Raw genomic sequence first — 23,926 nt, 5'->3', positions numbered from 1 at the left:
AAGAGTCATGATAATGCAGATGGCCTTTCCAGAAGGTATGTTGACCGTCTGGACGAGGGTGTCAATCTCGTGGGAGATTCAACGCCCTAACCTCAGTCTGGGGGGGGTGGGGGGGACTGCAATGCTGGAAATGCATTCTAGGGACATGGCCTTCATATCCGTGTCCTTTATTGATTTATCATGTGTGTTCTGTCTTGTTTTCCATGCAGGAGTCCATGTGGGATTCCTGGCGGTGCGGCTCTTCCTCTTTTTGGTTTGGTGAACAAACCTTTGGGATACCCTTATGGCACACATGGGTAGGTGTACAACCCCGTACTCCTAGTGTATGTTTTTGGGCACCTGTGTGTGGCCCACAGAGCAGGGTATGGGCTGGTGGCAGCTCCATGCTGAATTTGACAAGTGCTCTGAGTATCCTCCATTATAGGATACCCAGGCCCTGCCATTGGAATCAGTTGATTCCTGATAGGAAACAAGAATGCCCCTGTGGCCTCTTGCTTTCTGTTGCCTGTTACCTTGTATTCCCGAAGTCCCGGGAAGCCCTGACTCTGTCACTTCCCCCTGACTGGCTGTTAGGTGGAAGTTTCATATATGGTATTGTGGGGGAAGTCCAGGCCAGATCGGTTGGACCCTTCCCAATGACTGTATGTTGTGGGTACGCCTGTGGGGTGGGACTGGGGTGAATGGAGTGTGTGACGAATACGCATTTCATGTTGTGGGTGTTTAGTATCTGGTGGGTGACACAATGACTGAGACAGCCCTGCCTGAAACTGGTATGAATGCAGTGTGGAGTGCTGAATGGCAGAGTGCTTGTCCGAATCAACATTCTGTGTTGTGAGTGTCTGGATGGAGAAGAATGGCCTGAATGCACTGTGAGCCTGATTGGCTGCTTGACTGCCTAAATGCCCTTCTGAATGATTGGTTGCCTGAGTGTGACCCAGCAGAGTGAATGAGAGACAGAACAGTATATTTGGGGGCCTCTCACTGCTAGAATTCCTTCAGAAGCTGAAGTTGATACTTGATGCTTAACCTTGAAGCCCGCTGGAAGAAGAAGAATTGCTGCTGCTGTCCTTCGCTAATCTGAAAGCTGCGTGACTGTCAAGGAACTGATCCAAGAGAGGACCTGGCTCGGAGATCTCTTCCTAAGCTACGAGGGACCATCGTGCGCCAGCTGATCTTTGCCAAAGCTCCCTGGACAACAGACCGTGGAAATGCTGCCGACCGGAGACAGTGACCGCCGCGAAATCACAAAGTGAAGCGCCGACCGGAGTCGCAGTGCTCCTTTGGCTAAGAACAATGAAACAAGGACTCCCTTGCTCATCGTCAACCGTTTTCGTCCTGTCGGAAGAAAGTCAAGGCCGCCGATGACCGAGGAGAATCCACCGGTGGGTTTCCCGCCACCCGAAGACCGCAGAGACGCTGACGACTCGACGCCCTTGCTGGGCCAAAGTTCTTCATTAACTCTTTTGCAGCAACAAACACTTGTTGTCAGGTGCAACGCACGCCTCAGCTTGCAGGACGTTTTCGACCGTCAACGAGCACCGCAAGAACCGAAGCTACTGCCGCAACGACAGTGTTCTCCCTTTTCTTCACCGACTCTCGATGACCCGTGACTGCTGCCTTTAAGGGAGTACACTCAAGAAGGGCCTGTCGACGACTCATCGAAGAACTCTACCAAACCAGGTACTTTGGAGTCGTGGAGCCTTTTAGAAGGACTCAAGACTATATTGAGCTTAATTGGGCTGGGCTTGTCAAATACGCTTTATTTACAGGTTGCCCTGGGGGGTGGGGGGTTGGGATCCGCACACAGAACTGTGTCTAGTTGGTAGGGACCCAGTATTCTGCCATTGCTTGATCTAACTTGCTTTCTTTCTGTGGTCTATCGTTGATTCATCTTATAACCTGATTCACATGCCATTTGAACTGCTAGCGCTTGATGCATTTTAAAGGAATCGATAGTTAAGAGTGGTACCACGTAGACCTGTATATATTTTCCATTATTGTTTTGCCAGACTACAAAGTGTGTTATTGTGATTGTGTTCATAACGTGAACCTTATTTATATAAAGACTGTGTTTTCACTAACATAGTGTGTGGACATTCCTTTGTGGGTGCTTGGGGACTACACTGTACTTTAGAACCAGCACGCATCACCTCCTGACAGCTTACGCCTTGATTGCTCGACAATAGCTACCGGATAAAGAATCTTGGCTGGGGTGCTCTGTGGTTCGACTCTGCCATATAGAGAGCAGGAGTACAGATAACCCCCCTCCAGTCTTTACACTTGTGAACTTTGGTCCTGTGAATCATGGGAAGGCCTTGTACAAGGCTTCCATTTCAAGGTGGCTCTCTGGTTGCATCATGCATTGTCATCGGTTGGCGATTCGACCGCTGCCAGGCCGTCTGAGAGCCCACTCCGCCAAAATGATCTCTGTAACAACGGCATTCCTGTCTGCTGGACATTTACAGGGCTGCTACGTGGAGGTCCACCCCTACCTTCATGAGTTTCTATTGCATCAACGGGGATTCCAGGGAGGAGTCCAGAGTCGGCCAGGCAGTGCTACGCAACCTGTTCGTTTGAGGTGAGTCTGTCCCGGAGGTAAGAGTTAATTGCTTCTGTTGAGCCTTGCCACCTCCTGTGTTTGTGTAATGTTGTACTGCTATGTATTCTTTATTCATGAGTATGTGATCCATGCCAGACCCCATGCTGGAGAAGGAACAAGTTACTTACCTGTAACTATTGTTCTTCAGCATGGGTCTGGCATCGATTCACATGCAAACCCTCCCTCCGACACCTCTGCGGCTCTTCTTGGTCAGACTGCCACTTTACTTGCTTACCAAATCTGAAGATTGCTGCCAGAGGAGGGGCCTAGGGAGAGGGCTGTCAGTGGATGGGGGCAGTATGACCCAGAGGATAGTGATTGGTTTAAAGGAGAAATACAGTTTGTAAGTGAAAGTGAAACCGTTTTTTCTTTTACAGGGAATTCCCAGCATGACGATGGAAAATATTCTTGAGCATGTGAATCCATGCCAGACCCATGCTGGAGAACAATAATTACAGGTAAGTAACTTGTTCCTTCTTTTGTCTCTTCTCCCCAGGGCTCACATTTGTGTTTGTCATTCAGGGTTTCTTGTTGAGAATCTTTGTATTTGATTCTCTTTTGTAGCTCTTAAAATGGGATTAACAAACATTTTGTACCATACATGTCCAGGTGTTGTTAGACTGGATCACCGGTTTGCATAAATATATCAGTACTGGTTAAGTGGTTCTGTCCCACTTTTAGGTTATTTCTGATTGGTTTGGCCGTCTTGTGTATCATTCTTAAAAAAACACTTTTCATGATAAAAGAAAGTATGGTGAACTAGCCTTCAACTTCCCACTTGAAATGCAGTTATCCAACCAAGTTCTATAGTTCTATATTATTGACACTTCTCTGCATTGTAGTATATATTTTTTATTGGGACAGAAGTCTGCCTTTTCAGCAGCGCTGTTATATTTGATTTCGGTATGTACTTTACATTTTATTACTTTTATGTAGCCCTCAATATCGTCTTGCTGAAATGGCAATCGTTTTATTGGAGCAAACCCTTTCCCATCAGGGCTGTTATGCTTCTTATATGCCAACCCATCACTCCTCGGGAGAGCTGCTTTATGTGTAATATGTAAGGAGAGAACTTCTCAACAGCGCTCTTACACTTTGCATGGGATAGTACAGCATGTTTAGCAGTTTTGATAAAGTTTGATGGGACTGTATGCTTCTTGCCAACATGGTTACTATAATGCCATTGAAAACATGCTCACACTTCTCAGTGAGACTGCTATAGATTTAATATAACAATATTGCACTTTTCAGCAAGGCTATGTTTTAATGGGACAGTGCTTACCCTTTTTGGCAGGGTGTTTGCTGCTGTACTTTAAATGAGGCGTTACACCAACCGGTTTGCTAAACGTATGATGGACAGTATTGGCATTTCAAGAATGACAGCAACATTTTAAAGTACCTGGACTTCTCAGTAGTGTTGCTTTACTTTCAGTGGTATAGTCCAAACACTTATCTTTTATTATCAGAAGTAGACCAAAGATTCAATGGGCATGGAATCTGTACACCCATCATCTGCTCCTATGACAGTAGTATACATATTAGTATGATGCACATAAAACACAATTAACAATCTCTCCACCTCTCGTGTCTGACATTTAATTAACAATGCTCCATCCTCACAAGTCTTAAAAAAGCTATTCTGCATATATCACAGCAGATGGAAGTTTTATTTTTGTGATCATGTATGTGTGCACGCAAGAAGAGAGCTATGGGTTCTCCTCTACGATGTAATGTAATGTGTTTTGTATAGCGCCTTTTCCCATTGGTATGGTCTCAAAGCGTTGTATGTGAACGCCCTCGGGGGACCGAATTCCAAGGTATGGGAAATCATCAGAAGAGTTTAGAATGCGTGTGTGCATTTTAGCCAATACTAAGGTAGGTAGGGGGGCCAAGTCCCTGTTAGCTAACCATGTCGAGCTGGCATGTGGATGGGAGCTGTGAGGTATTCTGGAGAGTATGCGAGTGCAGGAGACTCATTATGGGTCCAGCTAGACCGACTTTATGTCGTGGGGAATAGATGCATCCATCTGGCAGAGATGAGTGCAGGTGGGCGGCCGTGCCTTCGGCTATCTTCCATAAGCATGGAGTGTGATATGTACCTGTGTCCTGCATGGTTTGTTGGTTTCATAGATGTTGTGTGGATTCTGTCCTGTGGTCTGCTGGAGTTTCTCTCCATCGCTCAGTACATTGAATGGCGGTTCGTTGCTGTCCCGGCCTACCTAAGAGGTGGTTAACTAACCCGAAGTGTGGAATGGGTTCGTCAGGCTGTGGTGGGGGGAATCCAGGTCTTGAGGGCCCTTCGGAAGGCAAGGTAATCCTCTATGCGGCAGATGCTAATGGGAATTGTGTTCCAGATTGAGGGGGCTTGAACAGAGAAAGATGATCTCCCTAGTCTTGTTGATTTGAAGGGGGAGGTCACAAGGAGGGTTGTGGTGCCTTATCACAGATTTCTATTGGGTGGCCACGGGGTGGGTTGGGGGAAGAGAACCGTCTTCCCGCAGATCATGATTTCATTTTTTCCAGTTTTGAGGAGGAGGTCGTTAGCCATCATCCAGTGGTACATTTCTGTGTGGCAAGAGGAGGGGTCAGAATGGGGTAAGGAAGAGGTTTTAGGGATCTTGAAGATGATCTGACTGATGTTTGTGTAGTTGTAGCAGGTTAGGCCATGTGAGCGAATAAGAGAAGGGTGGGGGCTCTGGTCGAGGTTGAAGAGTAGGGGAGATAGGGAGGCGCCCTTTGGAACCCTGTTGGTGACAGGGCGGGGGCCCAAGGTGAAGGGAGGAAGAAGGGTGATTTGTGATCTATTACTGAGGAATTAGGAAATCCACCTTAGTGCTGCCGAGTGTGGCTGATAGGAGGCAGACCTCCCTGGACTGGCAGATTGGGAAGGCAGAAAATCAGGGAGTGGACCAAGTCCGTTGTTACTATGACCTTGTTCCATAGCGGGAAGCATGTCGATGGTCCATCCTGAGTTAGTCAAGCGGGGAGGAGAGATAGGAGTCAAAAGCGAGAAGAAGATGGCTGCGTATTCTCTCGATATAGGTGGTCATGTGGGGGATAAGGAGGAACTGAATACTGTATTTAGGATATGTCCTGCAATGTCTGTGGCACCTGATATCAGTTGAGTCATGCTGAGGGCTTCCAGGTTGTCCAGGAGTGGTGTCATGGGGTTGTGTGGGGCATCGAACCATACGTTGAGATCTCGTAGCATTGTGAGGGAGGGGTGGGCAACCATGATGGCTGCTAGAGGGTCGGCTAGAGCATTAGCAAAGTTTTTGTTGTAGCCGGAGGTCTGTAGATGAGTAAGAAGCTGTGGGTAAGAGAGGGGTTGATGAGAAATTTCACTAGGGGGGATTCCTCTGAGTGTGACATCATGAGGTTTGATTTGTGGAGGATGGCGATCCCGCCTGCTCTGGTAGTTTTGTTGTGCGTGATTAGCGTGTAGTCAGGGGGAATGCCTTGTGTGCGATGGGTCAGAAGTCATCAGATAACCAGGTATCTGTGATGAAAAGGATGTCTGGGCTTTCAGAGTAAATAAGGTTGTATATGTTGTGTCAGTTTTTGGCGACAGTTCTGGCGTTATCTAGGATGCACGAGAGATGGGTGGAAGGACATGGGTTGTTGGCCCCTGAAGAGGCAAGTGGCAGAGGGTGGGGAAGGGTAGTGAGGTAGGGTAGGTTGAGGGAATCTCCTCAGGCGAGGCCCCGTGGGGGGTACCATGTGAATAAGGGGGAGGATAGGGAGGTTGTTGAGGACAGGAGAGTGGGGGTCAGTAGGAGGGGAGAGGCCATTAGGGGAAGGGGAGGTCTCTCAGTTGTTAGGGGGTAGGCTCTGTGCATACTTTGAGTGGGAGAAAAGAGTGCTCATGATGTGTGGTTCGTTGTGGGGGTCTGGTGTGGTGAAGGGGAGAGGAGAGAGATTGTGAGAGGGGATTGAGGTCAGAAGGGGGACCAGAGAAGGTGGAGGGCGCTGACTGGGGTCGCCGACTGGGGTCGTTGACGAAAAGAGGTGGAAAGAAGAGGAGGGTGTAAGATGTGAGATTACGCCAGGTTGCTGATTTCCAGGGGAGTGTCAAGACAGCTGCAAAGGTTGGTTGGTACCTGGGTTGTTGAAGGCAGTGTTGAAGTGTGAGTTCACTGGGTTTGGTGGGTTGGGGGAGGTGGTAATGGTGTAAGTGAAGGGTGCAGTCGGGGATCTGGGGCAGAGCTAGGGTGAGGTGTGCAGAAATGAGAAGGCCTTGGTGTTTTGCGGATTCTGTGTTTAAGGGGATTCTTGGGTGCCTGTGTGTGTGATGGATGGCGTGTGCCGGAGAAGGGGTATTGGTGAGGCAAGCCTGAGTGGTGCTTAGGGATGCGAAGACTGAGGGGAGATGAGGTCAGGGGAAGGGAGAGTGCAAGGGTGGGAGAGGGTGGGGTTGGTAGTAATGGCAAGGTCTCGGGGGGGGAGGTGCAGAGGGAAGTATCTGGGGAGAGTACTCGCCCCGAGGTCTGGACCTGCGGAAGGTGCGGGGGAAGGAAGCAGTAGGCAGTGAAGTTGTTTCTGGTGCGCCATTGTGTCCCTCTGATCTTGAAGTTGGTTGGCATGACGGATAGTCTGTTGCGTCTTCTATGGTGGTTAAATTGGTCAATGGGGGCCTGCCACACTATCAGTGCTTATCAGAAGGAGGCTATATTAGAGAAGGAGGCAGTGTTCGAGGCGCTGCTTTAATGAAGTCTGTGGCTACAGCTATCTTCAATGCACTCAGAATGAAACTAGATTTAACACAGTGGCAAACTTCTAAGTGCTGCTAGAGTTAGAACAGTGGCCAAGTTCAAGCACAGCTAGAATTCAACAGTGACTACACTCAGAATATAGCTAGGTTCAATGCAGTAGCAGTAGCTACACTCAGAAGCCAAATTCAAGCGTAGATAGATAAAAAGGAGGCAAAGTTAAACCGCTGCTGGCTTCTACACAGTGGCTATGCTCAAAGTGCAACTAGCTTCAACACAGTGTCAAAATTCAAGCGCCACTAGAATTGAAGCAGTGCCTACACTCAAAATACAGCTAGATTCAGTGCAGGGCTACACTAGAGTGCACCTAGAATTACCACAGTGGCAGAATTCAAAGGTAAGCTGAATTTCAACAAAGTGGCTATACTCAGAATGCAGCTAAATTCAATACAGTGATAAACTCAAAAAGCAGCTGAATTCAACACAGTGGACAAAATCGAAAGCACGGCTAGATTCAATACACTGGCTATACTCAAAATGCAGCTGAATTGAACACTGGCAAAATGCAAAGCGCAGTTAAATTCAACACAGTGACAAAACTCAAAATGCAGCTAAGTTTAACACAGTGGCTTTACTTGAAAGTGAAGCTAAATTTAACACAGTGGCTATACTCAAAAGCTGCTGGATTCAACACTGTGGCAAAGTTTAAAGCATGGCTAGAGTCAATAGTGTCTATACTCAAAATGCAGCTGAATTCAACACGGTGGCAAGATTCAAAGCGCTGTTAAACTCAACAGAGTGGCTATACTCAAAATGCAGCTAAATTTAACACAGTGGCTATACTCAAAATACAGCTACATTTAACACAGTAGCAAAATTAAAACCGTGATAATACTATATTTCAGGTAGATACAAGAAAATTGTCTAGAAATCACAAGTAGAGTACTGGCTGTGCAACCAGATGCCTGGCAGTTGCTGCAGGGAACCTTAGAGGCCTGACTGGAGTACCCAGGGTGAACAGGCAAACAGACGATGGAGGTGCCCTAGGAGGTGCCCTTCGGCTCGGCCCTTAGCCGACTGCCGGTCAAGCCTGCCCTGGGGAGCCTTTAAAGTCATGCTGTTCATGGTCACATGTTGCCCGACACCTGTTAGCAGGTGTTCCTCTTCGTATTACATATCAATAGTTAAATTAGAAAACAAGGAGTGAGGATATATGGCTATCCCTGCCATGCCTTCCTGGTAATCACCCCCCTTTCTCTCTGCTCCTACCAGCACCTAGATGCCATCCGGCCCTTGCTGCGCTTTACAAATACTGTAACAATTCAATATGGGCCTCATTACGAGTTTGGAGGCAGCCATGCCCTTAATAAGGGCATGGCTGCCTACAAAACCGGGTCCGGGTTCACTGAATGGGGAAATACTGGGCCATTCCGACCTTGGAGGGCCCAGTATTTCCCCATTCAGGGAACCCGGACCCGGACCATCCCCATTCCCTTTTGAGCCCCCATAGGGCTATCACAGGACTACATCGAAGACCTGTGAGTGTCGGTAGAGGCACTCGGCTGCCGGGGGCGTTTATAGCATGTGACACAGAGGTACATGCTTTCACAAACTGAAGGAAAAACTTGAAAATAAACGTACAAGATGCATATTGAATACCGAACCAAGTGGGAACCTGAAATTGAGCATATTAAGCATTTGTTTAACATCGAACTGAATGAAACTTAAAATTGAACACATTGAGCATTCGTTAAACACCGAACTAAATGAAACTTGAAATTGGACACATTGAATATCTGGTGATTACCGAACAGAATGAACTCCTGCAATTAAGCTTGTTGAACATAAAATGCACAAAAGTGAAAGAACTTCATAGAAAGGTGGGATCGGAGTAAAACCACCACAAAGTGAACTTTACAGATAGATGCAGTGCGGCAAGACCAAAGACTGGCAGGAGGTGTGTGACATACCCTGGTAGTGCCAGGAGGCTACCATGGAGAAGCCAGAGAAGTGTGAATAATGTCCATAAAGACAAGAGGCCAACAAAGAGAAGGATCCTGGTTGCTCGACCTGTGATGGGTGGACCGTGTGGTCTGACTACTGCACCTAGACCAGTGAGACCTGACCTGTGAGAACCAAAAGACATTCAGGAATAAACCAAGAAGGAACACTGCCAGTGAATGGATAAGGCAATCCATGGTCAAACTGACCTTGAGTGGTGTTGAATCTTTTGTTTGAAAGACTGAAATAAGTATAACTGGTAAAGCTGAAGACTTGGTGAAGGGAGCCGTAAGACACGAGGAGCTATACATGTTGTCTCGAGAAGAAGCCTCAAGACCATTTTCCTTTGAACTGTGTTGCTTAGAACTTGGGGAAGGGAACCCCGAGGACTGTGTGGAACTGTATTAACTTGAGTGGGAAAGAGGTCATTCTGAGACTTTATGTTGAACTTTCTTGAACTTGGGGAAGGGGAGCTGGGGAAGAAGCTAAGAGCTGGAAGATGCTCGGAATTTTATGTTGATCACCATTTCTTTGATTATTGACATCCCTACACACTGTTTAGCTTTAGTTGTGAGGGCAAGTATACATTTTGGACACAGATTCCTAATTTGAACTCTTTCTCAGACCTTTCTTAGTTTTGTTTAGGTAGGGAAATCCGACCTTAGCACAGGGCAAGTTAGGCCTTCTACCATCCTGACATTTTAGTTAATACATTACTTTGTTTTGAATCTTGAATCTTGAGTCTGTGTCGTACTTCATGATGCCTTCATAGCTGACAAACATTTAATCAAGGCTGGTGGCAGAGCAGGTGAATATTGGGAGAGGGTTGGGAGGGTTCTACAGGATGTAGGCAAGGAAATGAAGGAAGTTTGATTGAGAGATATGGTGTCCCAGAGTGAGGTGTAAGAGAAACACAATCAGCCTGGGTTGTATGATTTGTGAAACAACCAATCGTGGCCCAGTTGCAGCTCAGGTGAATGCTGGTGTAGGGTTTGGGATGGCATATAGGCAGGCACCAAAAAGGAATGCACTGTTTAAAGTCTTTCAAGGTTCACCAAAAAAGGTGTGATCCTTGTAGGATGAAGGGGTGGCAGGAATGAGAGAATTGGAGCACCTGATTAAGGTGGATGAGAGGCTTATTTCATCCTGGGTCACGGGACCCACAGAATAGCCAATCTGGACTATTGGCAGTGAAGGTGAATGCTGATAGGGGGTTGGGAGGGACAGAGAGGCAGGTAGGCAAAAAGAAGCATGATTTTTCAGACCGCAATGCAAATATTACTATCTAGACTGATAGGCTGTGGAAGGCACTGCTTTTAGCAGGTTCATTTTACAACAGTTTCTTATTTGATGGTTTTAGTTCTTCATACAGATTTGAATACTATCCTCTACAATCATGTGCTTTGGGAGTCATTCATTTCACGCTTAATCTGTGGGAGAAAGGTATCTATTAGAATACCAAATGTCTTACCTCTGATAATGTTCTTTCTGATAGATATGGTCTTCATCCTACAGATGCCCAAGTTGCCCTCCTGAATACGCCTCTACAGAATGTTGGTTCTGTGATTACGTACACCTTTTATTGTGGTACAAGTATTGGCACTTCAGCCATTTCTTTTGCTTCTGTGGAGTCTGAGAAATTGGGTCAAACTAATCTAAGGAGGCACAGGCAACTCCGTCTATATGCCTGGGACAACATTTGTGGTACCAGTGCCACCAATGTCTGATTGATGGAGCCAAGCTGGATTTACCTTGACATTCCCCGGAGGCAATTTAGACATATGGCCCCAGTCCATATCATGAGGTATTTCAGCAAAATGTGGGAGGAGGTGTGTACTCACCAGAAAGGACATTCTTAAACGTAAGTCATTTATTTCTATATGTTAGTTCAGTTATGAAACTGGTATATGGTCATACTTTGTCTCATGTTTTAAAGAGCATAGGCAGAATACTACCTCTCCAGAGAACTAAAGTGCAAAGGGTGTGTGCTGCCTCTCTGGATGCATGAAAGAGCCGGTTATTGACTGTCCCTTATTTGATATACACATTTGAAGGTGATGGGGCTCCCTGCTTTGAGTATTAAAGGCTAGGACCTTGTTTTAAAGTATACGGGTTGTATGCTATCTTTCTTGGTTTTAAATGATAGAGGCATGTTTGTTACTGTCTCAGGTGTAGTAAATAGGAGGTGGTATATCCTCTGTGACATTAAAGCAGAGTGGTTTGGATGTAAATTCCTCCCAAATATTAACAGGCATATGTTTCAATATTATTTACTCTTAGGTATTATAGACTAGGGGAGGAATGTTGCTTCATCAGAACAATAAGCAGCTGGTTGATGCTACATCCATCGGGGCATTAAACTTAAGGGTTTCCATTGCATGTTGGATATATTCTACGACAAGGGTCATCTGTAATTTGCTCGAGGTTATTAAAGATCAAAGACTGATATTTCCCTGCTTTGTAATATTGAATGGCAAGTGACAGTAGTTACCTCCTCTGGGGTTTAAAAGCTCTGGGGCTGGATGATACATCTTTCCTGGTATGAAAGAGGAACAGTGGTTTTTATCTCTTCTTGAATGTATTAAAGAGCATGGATGATTTTACCTTCTCAGTGTTACTAAAGAGAAGTGGTTGTATATTACCTCCTCTAGAATGCAAATGGAAAGTATAATTATTACTTATTACTGGGTAATTGAAGGGCAAGTGGTGCATTTGTCCTCCTCTAAGTTATTACGCTTATTTAAGAGCAGTGGTTGTATGGTTTCTCTATAGGGTTTTTAAAATGGAAGAGGCATTATTGTGAATGTGGTAGGGGCCAGCTCCTCTATGTTATTTAAGGAAAGTGGTTATGTATTCACTTATAGTAAGAAACGGAAGGTGTTGTGTGCTACCTCCTCTGCGCATATGAAAGAAGGTAGTTTGTGCGATTGCCCCTCAGGTATTAAACTGCAGGTGTTATAGGACACGACCTTTGCAGTATTCATTTTCAGGAGTTGGGAGTTATCCTCTTTGGAGTTTTAAAGGTAAGGATGGGGTGTATGTATCTAGGGTATTAAAAGGTTGGCTATGGAGGTTACTTCCTGATAGGTATTCAAGTAGGGGGGGTGATTTAACTCTGCATCATTATAATATTAAAGAGGAGGGGTGCGTGGGTATTCCCTCCTATATGATATTAAAAAGGAGGCATCCGGATATCATCTACAATAATAAATAAATCTGCTTTCAGAGCGTCAAAGGGTTTGGTGAATTTCACCGTCACAACATTCATATATTAAAGGATAGCAAGTAGAGCTGCTTTATATAGGTTTTTATTGGATCGGGCTGGTGTTACTGTCTCTGTGGTTTTAAAGGGAAAGGTGTGTTGTCTTACCGCTTCTGAGGTGTGAAATGGTCAAAGCTGGGTGTTACCGTTCTTGCTGTGTGAAAGGATAGAGGCTGTCTGTGTGTGTGTGTGTGTGTGTGTGTGTGTGTGTGACCCTCCTCTGATGTAATAAATGGAAGTAGCTATGTGGTACCACCAGCTGTGATATTGTGTTATTTTCTCCAAAATAGTAACCTTATCCTTTTCCCCAAACAGAGTTGACAGAGCTTGGTTTCCTGGGTCCTGACTCGGATGATGGTCGGCTTACATATGTGCTTGAAGTCTCCAATATTAAGAGGACAAATGTGAGTTCCTGCTCATCCCCACCTACATGCTTCAATAGTTCTACTGGTATAAATCTCTGCCAAGTTCGATGATATCCCTAGGTTTCTAGCTGGAGCAGTTAGGGCCCATCGAACAAATGCCTGCCATGAACCCGTGGTACTCTTTAGCAACCCAACAGCAAATGGTATGTCCAGAGATGAGAGAATAAGTGTAAAGTGTGGTTTCATGGCATGGCATCTTGTAAAAGAGTTTCAGTCTAATCAATTATTCTCTTTAACACACTCATGTACAAGCAAAATATTCAGTTTTTGTTCAAAGATTTTCAAAGATTCATGTGTTTTGAGACTCACAGGAGGACAGTTTTGGACTCCAAGCCTCTGAACATTAGAACAACATATCGGACCTAATCTGGTTTTCTTATGTGAATTACTCACAACCCACTTTTTCCATCTATCATTTTAAAGTTCCACTCTATTTTCTATATCTAATAGCGCCTATTGGACCCCAATCTGGCTGTTACCACTTTATACGGCAGGCTTACAATAATATGAAATTAAGTTAGCACGTTCATCGATATCAGAGGATATTAGAATCATTTAAAATAAATTCCTTTCCAGTTCTGAAACTGTGCCACAGAATTTTCCTGGTTTGCTCATGAGTATCATGGATTTTGAGTTTATATACACCTCTAGAAAGCTTTTTAATCAAATGCCTGGTTGTGGGATTTAAAACTGTAGGATTCTGAAGGGGCACATGTGATTATTTCAGTACTTCTGAGGCCAGGTCTGCCACAATACAGAAGAACATATTCAGCAGCAGCAAACCATACATGTGCTCATCTGCAAACTCTGCACTCTCAACAGGGGCCAAATGAAGAGACAGAAAAGTGAGATGTGATCGAAGAGATTTATTTACACAATGTGCGTGCCAGGCTGGGATGTGACAAACTGCTCTAGAATCTCAGGAAAATTGATATAACAAAATAAGGACATCACAAGGGAAACGGTGTCAGTATGGGATTAATGAATGGGTGCTGTGGAGTCGTAACTAAAGATATGTTCCTCATTTCCTCCGGGGAATCCCTACCCATGTCAAAAGATTATTTTCCAAAGTTACTGTCTAGGCCAGTCGTCTTTCCTAATTTACTGCCCAGGTCAGTCTTCTTTTCTGGAATACTAACTGGTCCAGGCTTCTTTCTGAGGTTACTAACCAGGCTGGCCTTCTTTCCTAGATTAATCTCTGATCCTGGCCACTTTCTTTGATTAGAACCTGGGCCAGACTTCTTTGGTGGGTCTTTAGTCCAGTCATATCTCTTTCTTCCTTCCCCTCTTGGATGAAAGCATGTCTGTGTCCTTTCATAATCTTGTTGCCACCCCTTACCTGGCGTAACACTCTCCAGCAGGAAGAATATATGTCACCTTTCCGGCTGTTTTTTTCAGACTGATATTCCCAACCTCAGTCTGGGTTTCCCTCCTGGATTGTCGACCTCTCTTGTCAAGGTCCAGGAGGGGCAGTAAAGTGCCAGCGTTTCTCCAACTGGCATTTGCTCTGCACTCCTCAACCAACTGATCTCCACTGTTTTGTTGCCCTCTACTTCTCTGTGAGAACTACTCCTCTCCCAAGACTATCACAGGCTGGTGATAAATGTGTTTCCTTTTATCGTCAAAGTTCCCGGTGACTAGGTTCTGCTGTGCCCCATTGTCCTGCCTTTGGTGTTTGCTAGAAGGAATAGTCTCTATGCTCTCTTGACGAGTGGCTGTGACATTAATGCATTCTTTCCCTTCATATTTAGTGGTCATGAGTCTTTACAATTCCACATGGAAGGAGGGACGCTTAAAAGGGCTAGCTGTCATTTGGGATTTTCTCCATGTGCTTCCCCATTTTGTGCATGTTTATGACGACCTTGCTTTTATGATGTGGTTCCGAACAGTGGTGCACAACAGTGGAACTCCACGACTGGACTCCTTCTGAGTAAGGACTTACCAACTCCTTGAAAATATGAAATGCATGGTGGAAAAATCCATTACGTTCAATTCCAGCTAACCATTGACTAACGACAACATTGATTAATACAGTTTATTTGTAAGGCCTTGATAAAGCATTTTTACACAAAACAAGTGTCAGCCGAACACGTCCATTAAGAACAAAGAAGAAATATACACGGTCAATAAAGGAAGATGATTTACATCAAATTCAAAGGAAAAGACTACATTTTCATGTGCAAAACCACATGTATAAAATGCTTTCCATATAATGACTATATAAAGAGATGAACGGCTTTAGGACACAAGGCCTGTCAGTGATACAGCCGGTCAAGTGGCACAGCGAGTAGAGCGCTCGCTTTGACATCCGTGCAGAGGCTGCTAAAGCAGGTTCGAATCCCGGCAGGGCCAAACTCAGCTTTTCATCCTTCCAGTCGATAAATGAGCACCACACACCGTGGGTAATAATAAGCAGCGCTCAGATACCTCAGGGTTCGTAGCGCTATATAAATGCCAAATTATTATTATACTTCTTGGGATTATTTAACCTAAATGTTCAAATACATGATGAATAGACAAGTCAAATTAACAATTTCATGAATGTAGTCTTGAATTAGTAGTGGCAATTGTGGTAAAATTTAAAGGAATCCTGGAGATTACCTACATCAAGTTATGTTTGTATTTTATATTTATTGAAAATAGAAAGTGATTCACACAGGAGTATTGTCCAAAGAGCATATTGATGGCAGGGGGAGTCCCACTGTTAGGCTATTTACATAGTCATGATATACAAGGTAAAGTAGACTGGATGGGGGTGTTGAAGCAGCTGGAAATAGTACATGGGGAGACCACAAGTTAGACTTTGAATACCTCTTCAGGAATCTCAGAATTTGCAGAAACAGACAGCAGACACTCCTGTGGTGACAGTGTTTGGGGAGGCAGTAGAAGGATGATAGCACGATACGAATCTGGGACTCACTTGCAGGAAATAAGATTGGTATTAAGAGCCCTCTGAAAAAAGTGGGTGGACGCCATCCACCTGTGTGTAGCCGCGACTTGATCCCTGAGTGGGAGGCAGCACATGGTGCACTGGTGCTGGCTAGGTAAGGGAGTTTGGGAGCATAGAGTACTAAGGGCCTCATTACAAGTTCGGCGGTGTGGCCAAAAACAGTGGTAATGCAGTGGTAAGAATTACCGCTGCATTACTGCACCACCAAACTATGGGTTTGGAGATAAGGTGGAGGTAATTCCTCCATCTTATTGACAAAAAAGGGCAAATCAGCTGAATTTCCGCCAGCGGTAATTCTGCCAAAATCTCTGTGGAATCTTATGGACTCAAATAAATGGAGACTAACACTGCCTCCCAACACTTGTAATCTGGCAGTAATTCCACAGGACCAAGTGGCGGTAACGGTAAATCCGTTTGGCAGTATTTTGGCAGATTTACTGCCGAAATACCACCAAACTTGTATGAGGCCTTAAGTGTGGGGGAGGGTAGCCTATGGATGGATTTACACAAGAAGGAATTTTTCTAGAGATTGATTTTGCATGTCAAGATTTAATGAAGGTATATCCTTGAACACACAAAGATTAGATTTTATTACACGTCCGGCTGATTAGTCCTTTCGTGACAGCAGAGTAAAATGATAAAAACACACACAAAATTCACTCAAATTCAGAATAAATACAAGACCTAAGACATAAAATACAATAACCTAAAATGCAATATGCATCTAAAAACAGTAATACATCAAGACAAGATTAAAACATCCACAGGTTGGATAATTGGCACCTTGGAAGAGCTAAAAAGAAAATGGGAGCAGTGAACTCAATTGCTCAAAGCCCCAGTGGGTTCAGCCACTTGTAGATCAAGCGATCCATGGCCGCCCCAATCTTAATTTCTCTCTGTCACCAAGCCCCATAGATAAAACCTGCAGTTAATTTGGTAATATCTCTGTCAAAATCACCCAAAAGGTAGGGCAATGCTACATCCGGATTATCCAGAAGGCCTTCATTCCTTAGAAAGGGGATATTGCAACTGGCCTTAGTGGGTCATAAGCCGGGCATACAAGGAGGAAGTGATGCAAATTTTAAGTCTCAGCCTCCCACATTATACATATTGAGCTGGGTGCACTGCTCCATCTGTTCATATCGTTCACCAGTGGTAAAGTATCAGCTCTAGCAAGAGCAAAGAGATGTCTGATTTGGGGGGTTTGCGAGATTTGTCAGGTGGGGTTGGTGTCCTCCCACCACTATATAAATGTCCGCCCATCCTAAGTGGGACAGATAAGCCAGCCCAGCATTCTCACTCATTCTTGTTCTTGCCTGTTGGTTATTTTTGAGCTTTGCCAACAAGGACTTATATGAATCCATAGGGCAATGAAGTGGGTCCACGATCCATCCTAAACTCAGAGCAGTGAGGCCTTTTGACAGCTGTTTCCTGTATGGAGACAGAAATGGTTGGGCAAAGTTTCCTGCCAGGCCATGTCCACCAGCTCTCTGGATTTAGCTTGGGAGCATAGAGTACTAGGTGTGGGAGGAGCCAGGTAGCGTATGGATGGATTTTGCATGTCAACATTTAATGAAGGTTCATCATGGAATACACAAAACGGGAAATCGGATAAAAGAGTAGTCCTAAAACAAAAGAGACCCATATCAGACAGGAAGTGGGAGGAAATATCATGAAATGGAAGTAGGCACAATCATTTTAGAGAGGGCACCAGGCTGTCTAATAGATGGGACAACATTTTGAAAAAATGCCAAGGGCAGTGTGCCAGATGACGATGCTGGTTCACTTTGTAAGATGGGCACTGTATAGTGGGCACATAAATAGGCTCATTTATTTTAAAGTTGAAGATGTGCCATCGTCATGAAAATCTGCTTTCTGCTGCGGCTGCTCTGTATCCAGAAGCTGGGGAGAACCCAATGGTGGTCATTTTTTCAATGCCTTGAAGTGCCATTTAAGCCTTACTTTTACACTCCCAGGCATTTTCGTGCCCTTCCAAGGCATAGGAGGGGCACAAAGCAGAGTTTGCTTATCTGCTTTGCTTTCCTTCTCCGTCTTATAGGAGCACTTGGTTTGATGCCAGCATGAGATTTTTATGCAAGTGTAATGTGGCATTCACTGAGAGGAGTCGCAGCCGCAGAGCTTTCCTGTGACACAGAGAGGATATATGCAGCATGGAAGGCATCCCTCTGTGAACTATGGATTGACGAAGCCTATGCAAAAAGATAAGTGCGAAATATGCCCATTTGACCTGACAAAATGAGATGACAACTGAAGGGTGGTCCGGATGAATGCAACATCATCTTTCCTAGTCGTAGAAGCCGGTCGACCTTGTCAGCTGGGGAAATCAATTATGTTGTGAAATACCCTGATAAAAAGAAATTATTTTTAAGTTCCGTAAAATACGGCAAATGCTATAGAGGTGCATATTTCTGTTTGGGTCTAATAAAACGAAAAATCCACATCTGAATGCTGCTCCAATGGTTGCCCAGTACTAAGGAACCTAATATCCTTCACCCTGGTTTTGGGTCTATCTAGGGTAGAGTGATTGTTCAATTACATTTTCAGTGTTTCTATATGCTGTGTGAGACTTTGACGCCACACATATGTGGACACGTTTAAGGTCCATCTGAAACCCTGCAAACACAATTGATGCTTTTATCCCTTTTAGACAGGCGGTACGTCATCGCTTTCAAGGGTGCGTATACACCAGAGAGCCAGATAAATTCTTGTAGATGGACTGACAGAGTGACATGAGCATAATGGTTCAGTAATTGGAGTATTTGCTGCATGTGGTATACATACAGGTGTAAAACCAGTGGAATCCTGTGGAATATGCCTCACATTTGCACCTGGAAAATAGCAGGCGATTGCAAAGTGTTTGCAGGACGTGTTTTATTTTTTACAAAAAGAAGCATAATAGTGAAGAGTAAAGACCCTTTCACCTTGATTTACTCTACACAATTGCACTCCAATTTGTAAATGATTAAAATTGCATGGAGGGCAACAAAAGTTGGTGGTCCCCTGCATGCAATTTGCCTTTCTTTTAATATGACCCCCAGTGTCTTACAGACTAGGCTGATGATACTTGTAGAAATATCAGGCCGAACATTTGCAAAGCACATCTTAAATATTTAAGGTATACATGGATGAGATGCCACAGTTCAATAGGTGGCAGGTGGTATTTAAAAATGGGCATAGCATGCATTATCTCAGCCAATTGTTAAAAAAATATGTCAGCCTTGAGGGATGGGGGAATCAGTGCTACATAAGTATGTAAGCAACCAAATATGTCCACATACAATTCTATCTGTGTTACTTAGATTTCATTGTGGAATTTCGTACAGTCACCAGGAGTCGCCATTTGCAGAAATCTGCATTGAGCCAGATGGATTGATGCTTCTATTTGTTAGCGACAACTTTAAATAATGAAACATGGACTTGGGTGTGCAGTGGAGGAGTAGAGGCAGGATACACACGAGCCATGTGCTGGAAAGATTGAAACAAGACTCTGCCCTGGCATCGCTGCTCTTCAGACACAGCTTACAGTCTTTCCAGGAGCTGCAGGAGGGATACATTCCCACACATGGAAATTAAAGAACACCACAAGTGATCCTGCTGAAGCACATGCTGACGATAAGATCTTCCTAACTATGGGCTTACAGTGGTTAATCAATTCGCTGAAAGAATATTTACCATAAATAAGTAGAGCCATTGTCATGATATTTGAGAAAGAGAGGGCCACAGGCTCCTGAACTGCAAAGCTGAAAATCTGAGAATTTAAAACTGTTGAATTCCAAGCTTTATCCTAGAGTAAAGAATTAATATCATAAAAGCGCATGGCCGTGTGAGCACTTTATTATTATCCAGGAGATCCCCAGGTGCAAGCTTCAAGATTACTCCTGCACCTTTTTGTTTCCTTTTTAATCTTAGTTGGCTAAGAGGTTGTATACCATTTTTGGTATAGGGCGATTTCAAAATGTTACTATGCATTGATGAATACATTATATTGTACTTGGTTGTTTAAATCTGGTGACCAATAAAAAATGTAAATGACTACAAAACAAAAGAGATTACTCCTGGAGAATTGGTACATAAATGGACTATATATTAATTGTCTAAGTGCAGACATATATTACACAGACTTGAGTTCAAGCTCCAGTTGCCAGAATTGGGGTAGATTGCAGCAAAACAAGCAACATTCAATAACATTTGTTCTCCAGAATAGTGAAGGTATCTATGTTATGTCTCCAGAGCTAAGCCTCTTTCAGAGTGCCTTAGATAATTTAAAATAAAAATCTTCGGCTTGGAGGTAGTTGAGCGCAGCCCCCAAACCTAACAGTAAAACCACACGGGGTGCTACTCTCTCTTGGATGTATGATATTGCTCTTTGCACGTTAGTCTGTCCATGTTGCTAACTTATTTAAATGAATGCCCAGTTAATCAAAGAGGCATGGGACCCTTGAAGTGGTTTGATTTAAGTCTACCAACAACTACTTCTTTACATGTAAGTGCATTAATTAGAAAACCAATACCTGAACATAGAAGTGCAAATTCAGAAAATACCCTTCAGAGACCAACCTCAGTTCTTGCATGTACAGAATAAACTTCTCAATCAAAGCTTAAACTTTCTTGAGTATGATTGATAAAGATATTACATAATACAAGAGCACAGCCCAGGTGGAAATTGTTTTTAAGGTATTTCTGAACCCTTTATACCACAGTGCAGCAGAGTTATGAAAGGTAGAGAACCAACAATCTAAACCAAGTAGTAAGTAAATCAGATTTGGGTCTAGGGATCCTTTGATTTGCGGATGAATTTGTGTTTGTCTTGAAATCAACAAACCACAAAACAAAAAAGTGTCCTGACAGGTTCACTAAACATATATATAAATTTAATTTATAATAAACTTCTCAATACCAGAAATATGGCACAAGCTATCTAAAGTATTTCCTAAGTATATGTTTTACAGTTTTCTATGTCCACCTAAGTTTTCATAGGGATACATTTTACAAAAATCACCATTTCGTTCTTCTGTTTAAGCATTATACAGAAGTAACTTTTTATTATTTCAATTATTACTCATAAGCAAGGTTGACCCCGAGTTTAGCTAGTAGACCTTGTGGTTTAGTGATTTCCCGGTCCTTGACAGAGTAGGGATATACCCTCTAGTGCATTGTCTTGAAATCAACAGCTGCCTTGCAACTTCAATTGACTATCTTTACTAAAGTTTGCCATCATAGAGGCTTGACAATTAATGTAGCCAAACAGAAGTGCATGGCTTATCACACTGGCAAACACCAGAGGAGATTAAAACTATATCTGTTTATGGAAGAATTAAACAAGTGTCGCTCTTGGATTATCTCGGTTTGTTTTTGAGCCAGAAATGCTGTGGGGACTAGCAGATTGAAAAGAGTAGCAGTATCCTCTTCAGGCGATGTGGAGCTACCCTTCGTTTTGCCAAGCAATTTGGAGGGAGGGCAGTATCACCTGCTTTAGAGGTATATATGACTCATGTACCCCAGTAGAACTCTATGGTGTGCAGATTTTGGGTAGTGGTAATATAGTGGTAATATATCCAGTTGGACCATTATGGAGAAGAGGTTTTTGAAACAGATTTCATCACTAACAATTAGCTCCCGAACCCCTCTTTGCATCTTGAGTTGTGTTGCAGAAGCATAAATGGAAGCTCTATTAATGCCTCTTTCATTTTGGATTAGGGTCTGGAGTTTTGTCCCTTTCCGGAAATGTAAAGAGGCGCTTGTTGATGTTATTAATTCAGCCTGTGCATCTTCACTTTTGTGGTTTCAGAATATCAGGCGATTGGCCCACACACTCGATTTAGTATTTATCTGCGATGAACCTTACATAATAAAACATCAGACGCAGCAAGTAGTCAAAGTGGCGTTTGCGATATGGTCAGACAAGGAGTATGGGTATTTGCCGTAGTGGTAAGTGGGATACTGAATATCTCAGCATTGAAAAAAGCCAGGCTTTGAAAAGTATGTAACTGCAAGGGCGGTATATCTCAAACTGTGCTTTGGCATTCTGCCTCTTGCAGTTTTCCAGGAGAGATGGAGGGATTGCGGTAATGATTTGTACCCCTCCTCCGCCTCTGCTAGAGAAGATGTCTCAGAATATCTATTCTTTTGACCAACATATGGCAAGGCATGCAAAAACTAGTTATTCTAAGCATTGAAAACAATTGGTGGCCATAATTGCATTGATGCATGTAGGCAGAGTTACCCTGAATTTTTGTTTTTTTTCTGCCACCAAACACCTTACAAGGATATGGATCAAGATATGAAGCTTATGTTGTATGATGAAATATTCTTCATGCAACAGGTGCTAAGGTATTGACTGATTAGGATGTCAAATTCAGTACATGATTTTAGAAGTCTGCACTTTAATATAAGCCTTTATTAACATGAAATGCTGACATTTGTGCGTGTGGTAATTGATTTTGTACTTATTTTAAGTGAGCTTTTATGCATGGTATATTACGCTGGAGAAGGTTGTAGTGTAGTGTTATGGTAATGACCTGTGCTTAAATACTTCATGACATTTTCTTGATGCATTTGTTATGCAGTATTTTCCAAAATGAACATACATAAACAAACTATGTAAATACGACCATGCTGTCATTACGACATCAAAGTGTTTACCCCTATTAATTTATTCTCTCTGACCTTCCTCCACTCTACCTGCCGTCAACCATCTTTCAGACTTTGCTCTGCTCTCCTTGCATCCCCACCCCCTCCAACATTCCTCCCACCCTCAACCGGGTCCCAAACACTCTCCCACACTCCCCTCTGCTAATCTAGAATCCCCATGCACCCTATCCGGTTTCCCTCCAGCCACTCGATTCTCTCCTTGCATCCCTAGTTCCTCCAGCCTTTCTCCCTTAAGCAACATTTTATGGTTTTGGAACTAGCTTTAAAACTATGCAAACACAAGTTTCTAACGCTTGTTCTAGAAATCATGCCTTATTGTGTAATTAGTAGCTCACTAGTCACAGCCAGGTTACATCAGAAAGGCATTCCCTGCCCCCCCGATCCTCTCCCCTTTGTAGTACAAATAGATGTTTATGGGTGAGGTAGTACGTTACTGGCAACAGGTGTCCCGATGTGGGGACTATTTACACCTTGTGTATATAATAATCCCTGAAATTCCCTCTTTGTCCCTAGAAGGACAGCCCTTAAGAAGAAGTGAATGCTGCATACCTGCCGTGCCAAAGTTTAATTATTTAGCAGCGGCACAAAGCTTTCCTAGGAGTTTGGGAAGAGATCATTACCCTTAAGTGCCAACATTTTGGAATGGCCAGAAGGGAGATTTGGAGACACAAATAAGGAAAAGCTGGAGGGACCTCTACCTCCTTACCACGCCGTCTCGCTGTCTGCACCAGGGAAATAGAAAAGGTACTATGTCCCTTTTCTTTTTCCTCGGGTGGTGGCCATCTATGTTTTAGTTTTTCTGAGGGAGATTTGGCTTAACAAATCTGTCATTCAAAAAACCTTGTAGACTATTTGCACCCTGATGAGAGTTCTGTGGCACAAATAGCTATCACCCCATTGTTCGAAGACATAAAGTGCCAGCATTGGTCCTGAGTCCTTGCACACTGTCAGGTTTTCAAGCCTTCGGATACACAGTACTCTCCGAAAGAGACGCGGGTCCTGGCGGGACTCCATTACCCTGCAGACCTTGTGCACAAGCCAACACACGATGCTACGCCAATCACCTGACACATCGGATTGCCGGCACGTTGCTACGCTCCCGCAAGCACAGCACCACCATGCATAAAAGGCAACGGACCGCAGTGCTCTTCACTGAGTAAGTTGTGTCCACGTCGCCTTGCTTGTCTATGCCTTTTGTTATTACCGCTTCAGTGTTCCCGTCTCTGTTTCCTCCGTGTACCTCTTACTTTCTGTGCACTGCCCTACCTTGTTGTAATTCCTTATCTTTGTGTCACCTTCCCCAACTAC

The 23,926-nt window shown here is 43.9% G+C and overlaps 1 protein-coding gene across 1 annotated transcript in view; it reads left to right on the top strand.

The window, feature by feature from the left end:
- Positions 1 to 23,926, top strand: part of DNMT3L (DNA methyltransferase 3 like) — a 441,537-nt gene that overhangs the window by 250,702 nt on the left and 166,909 nt on the right. Inside the window, exon 6 of the mRNA XM_069613919.1 lies at positions 12,887 to 12,975. Coding sequence (XP_069470020.1) covers positions 12,887 to 12,975 — 89 coding nt within the window. The remainder of the gene's footprint in view (positions 1 to 12,886; positions 12,976 to 23,926) is intronic.

This window comes from Ambystoma mexicanum, chromosome 9, assembly GCF_040938575.1.
Source record: "Ambystoma mexicanum isolate Mex_15411 chromosome 9, UKY_AmexF1_1, whole genome shotgun sequence".
Classification (NCBI taxonomy): Eukaryota; Metazoa; Chordata; class Amphibia; order Caudata; family Ambystomatidae; genus Ambystoma; species Ambystoma mexicanum.
Note: the sequence above shows the minus strand (reverse complement) of the source record. Positions and strands in the feature narration are given on the sequence as shown.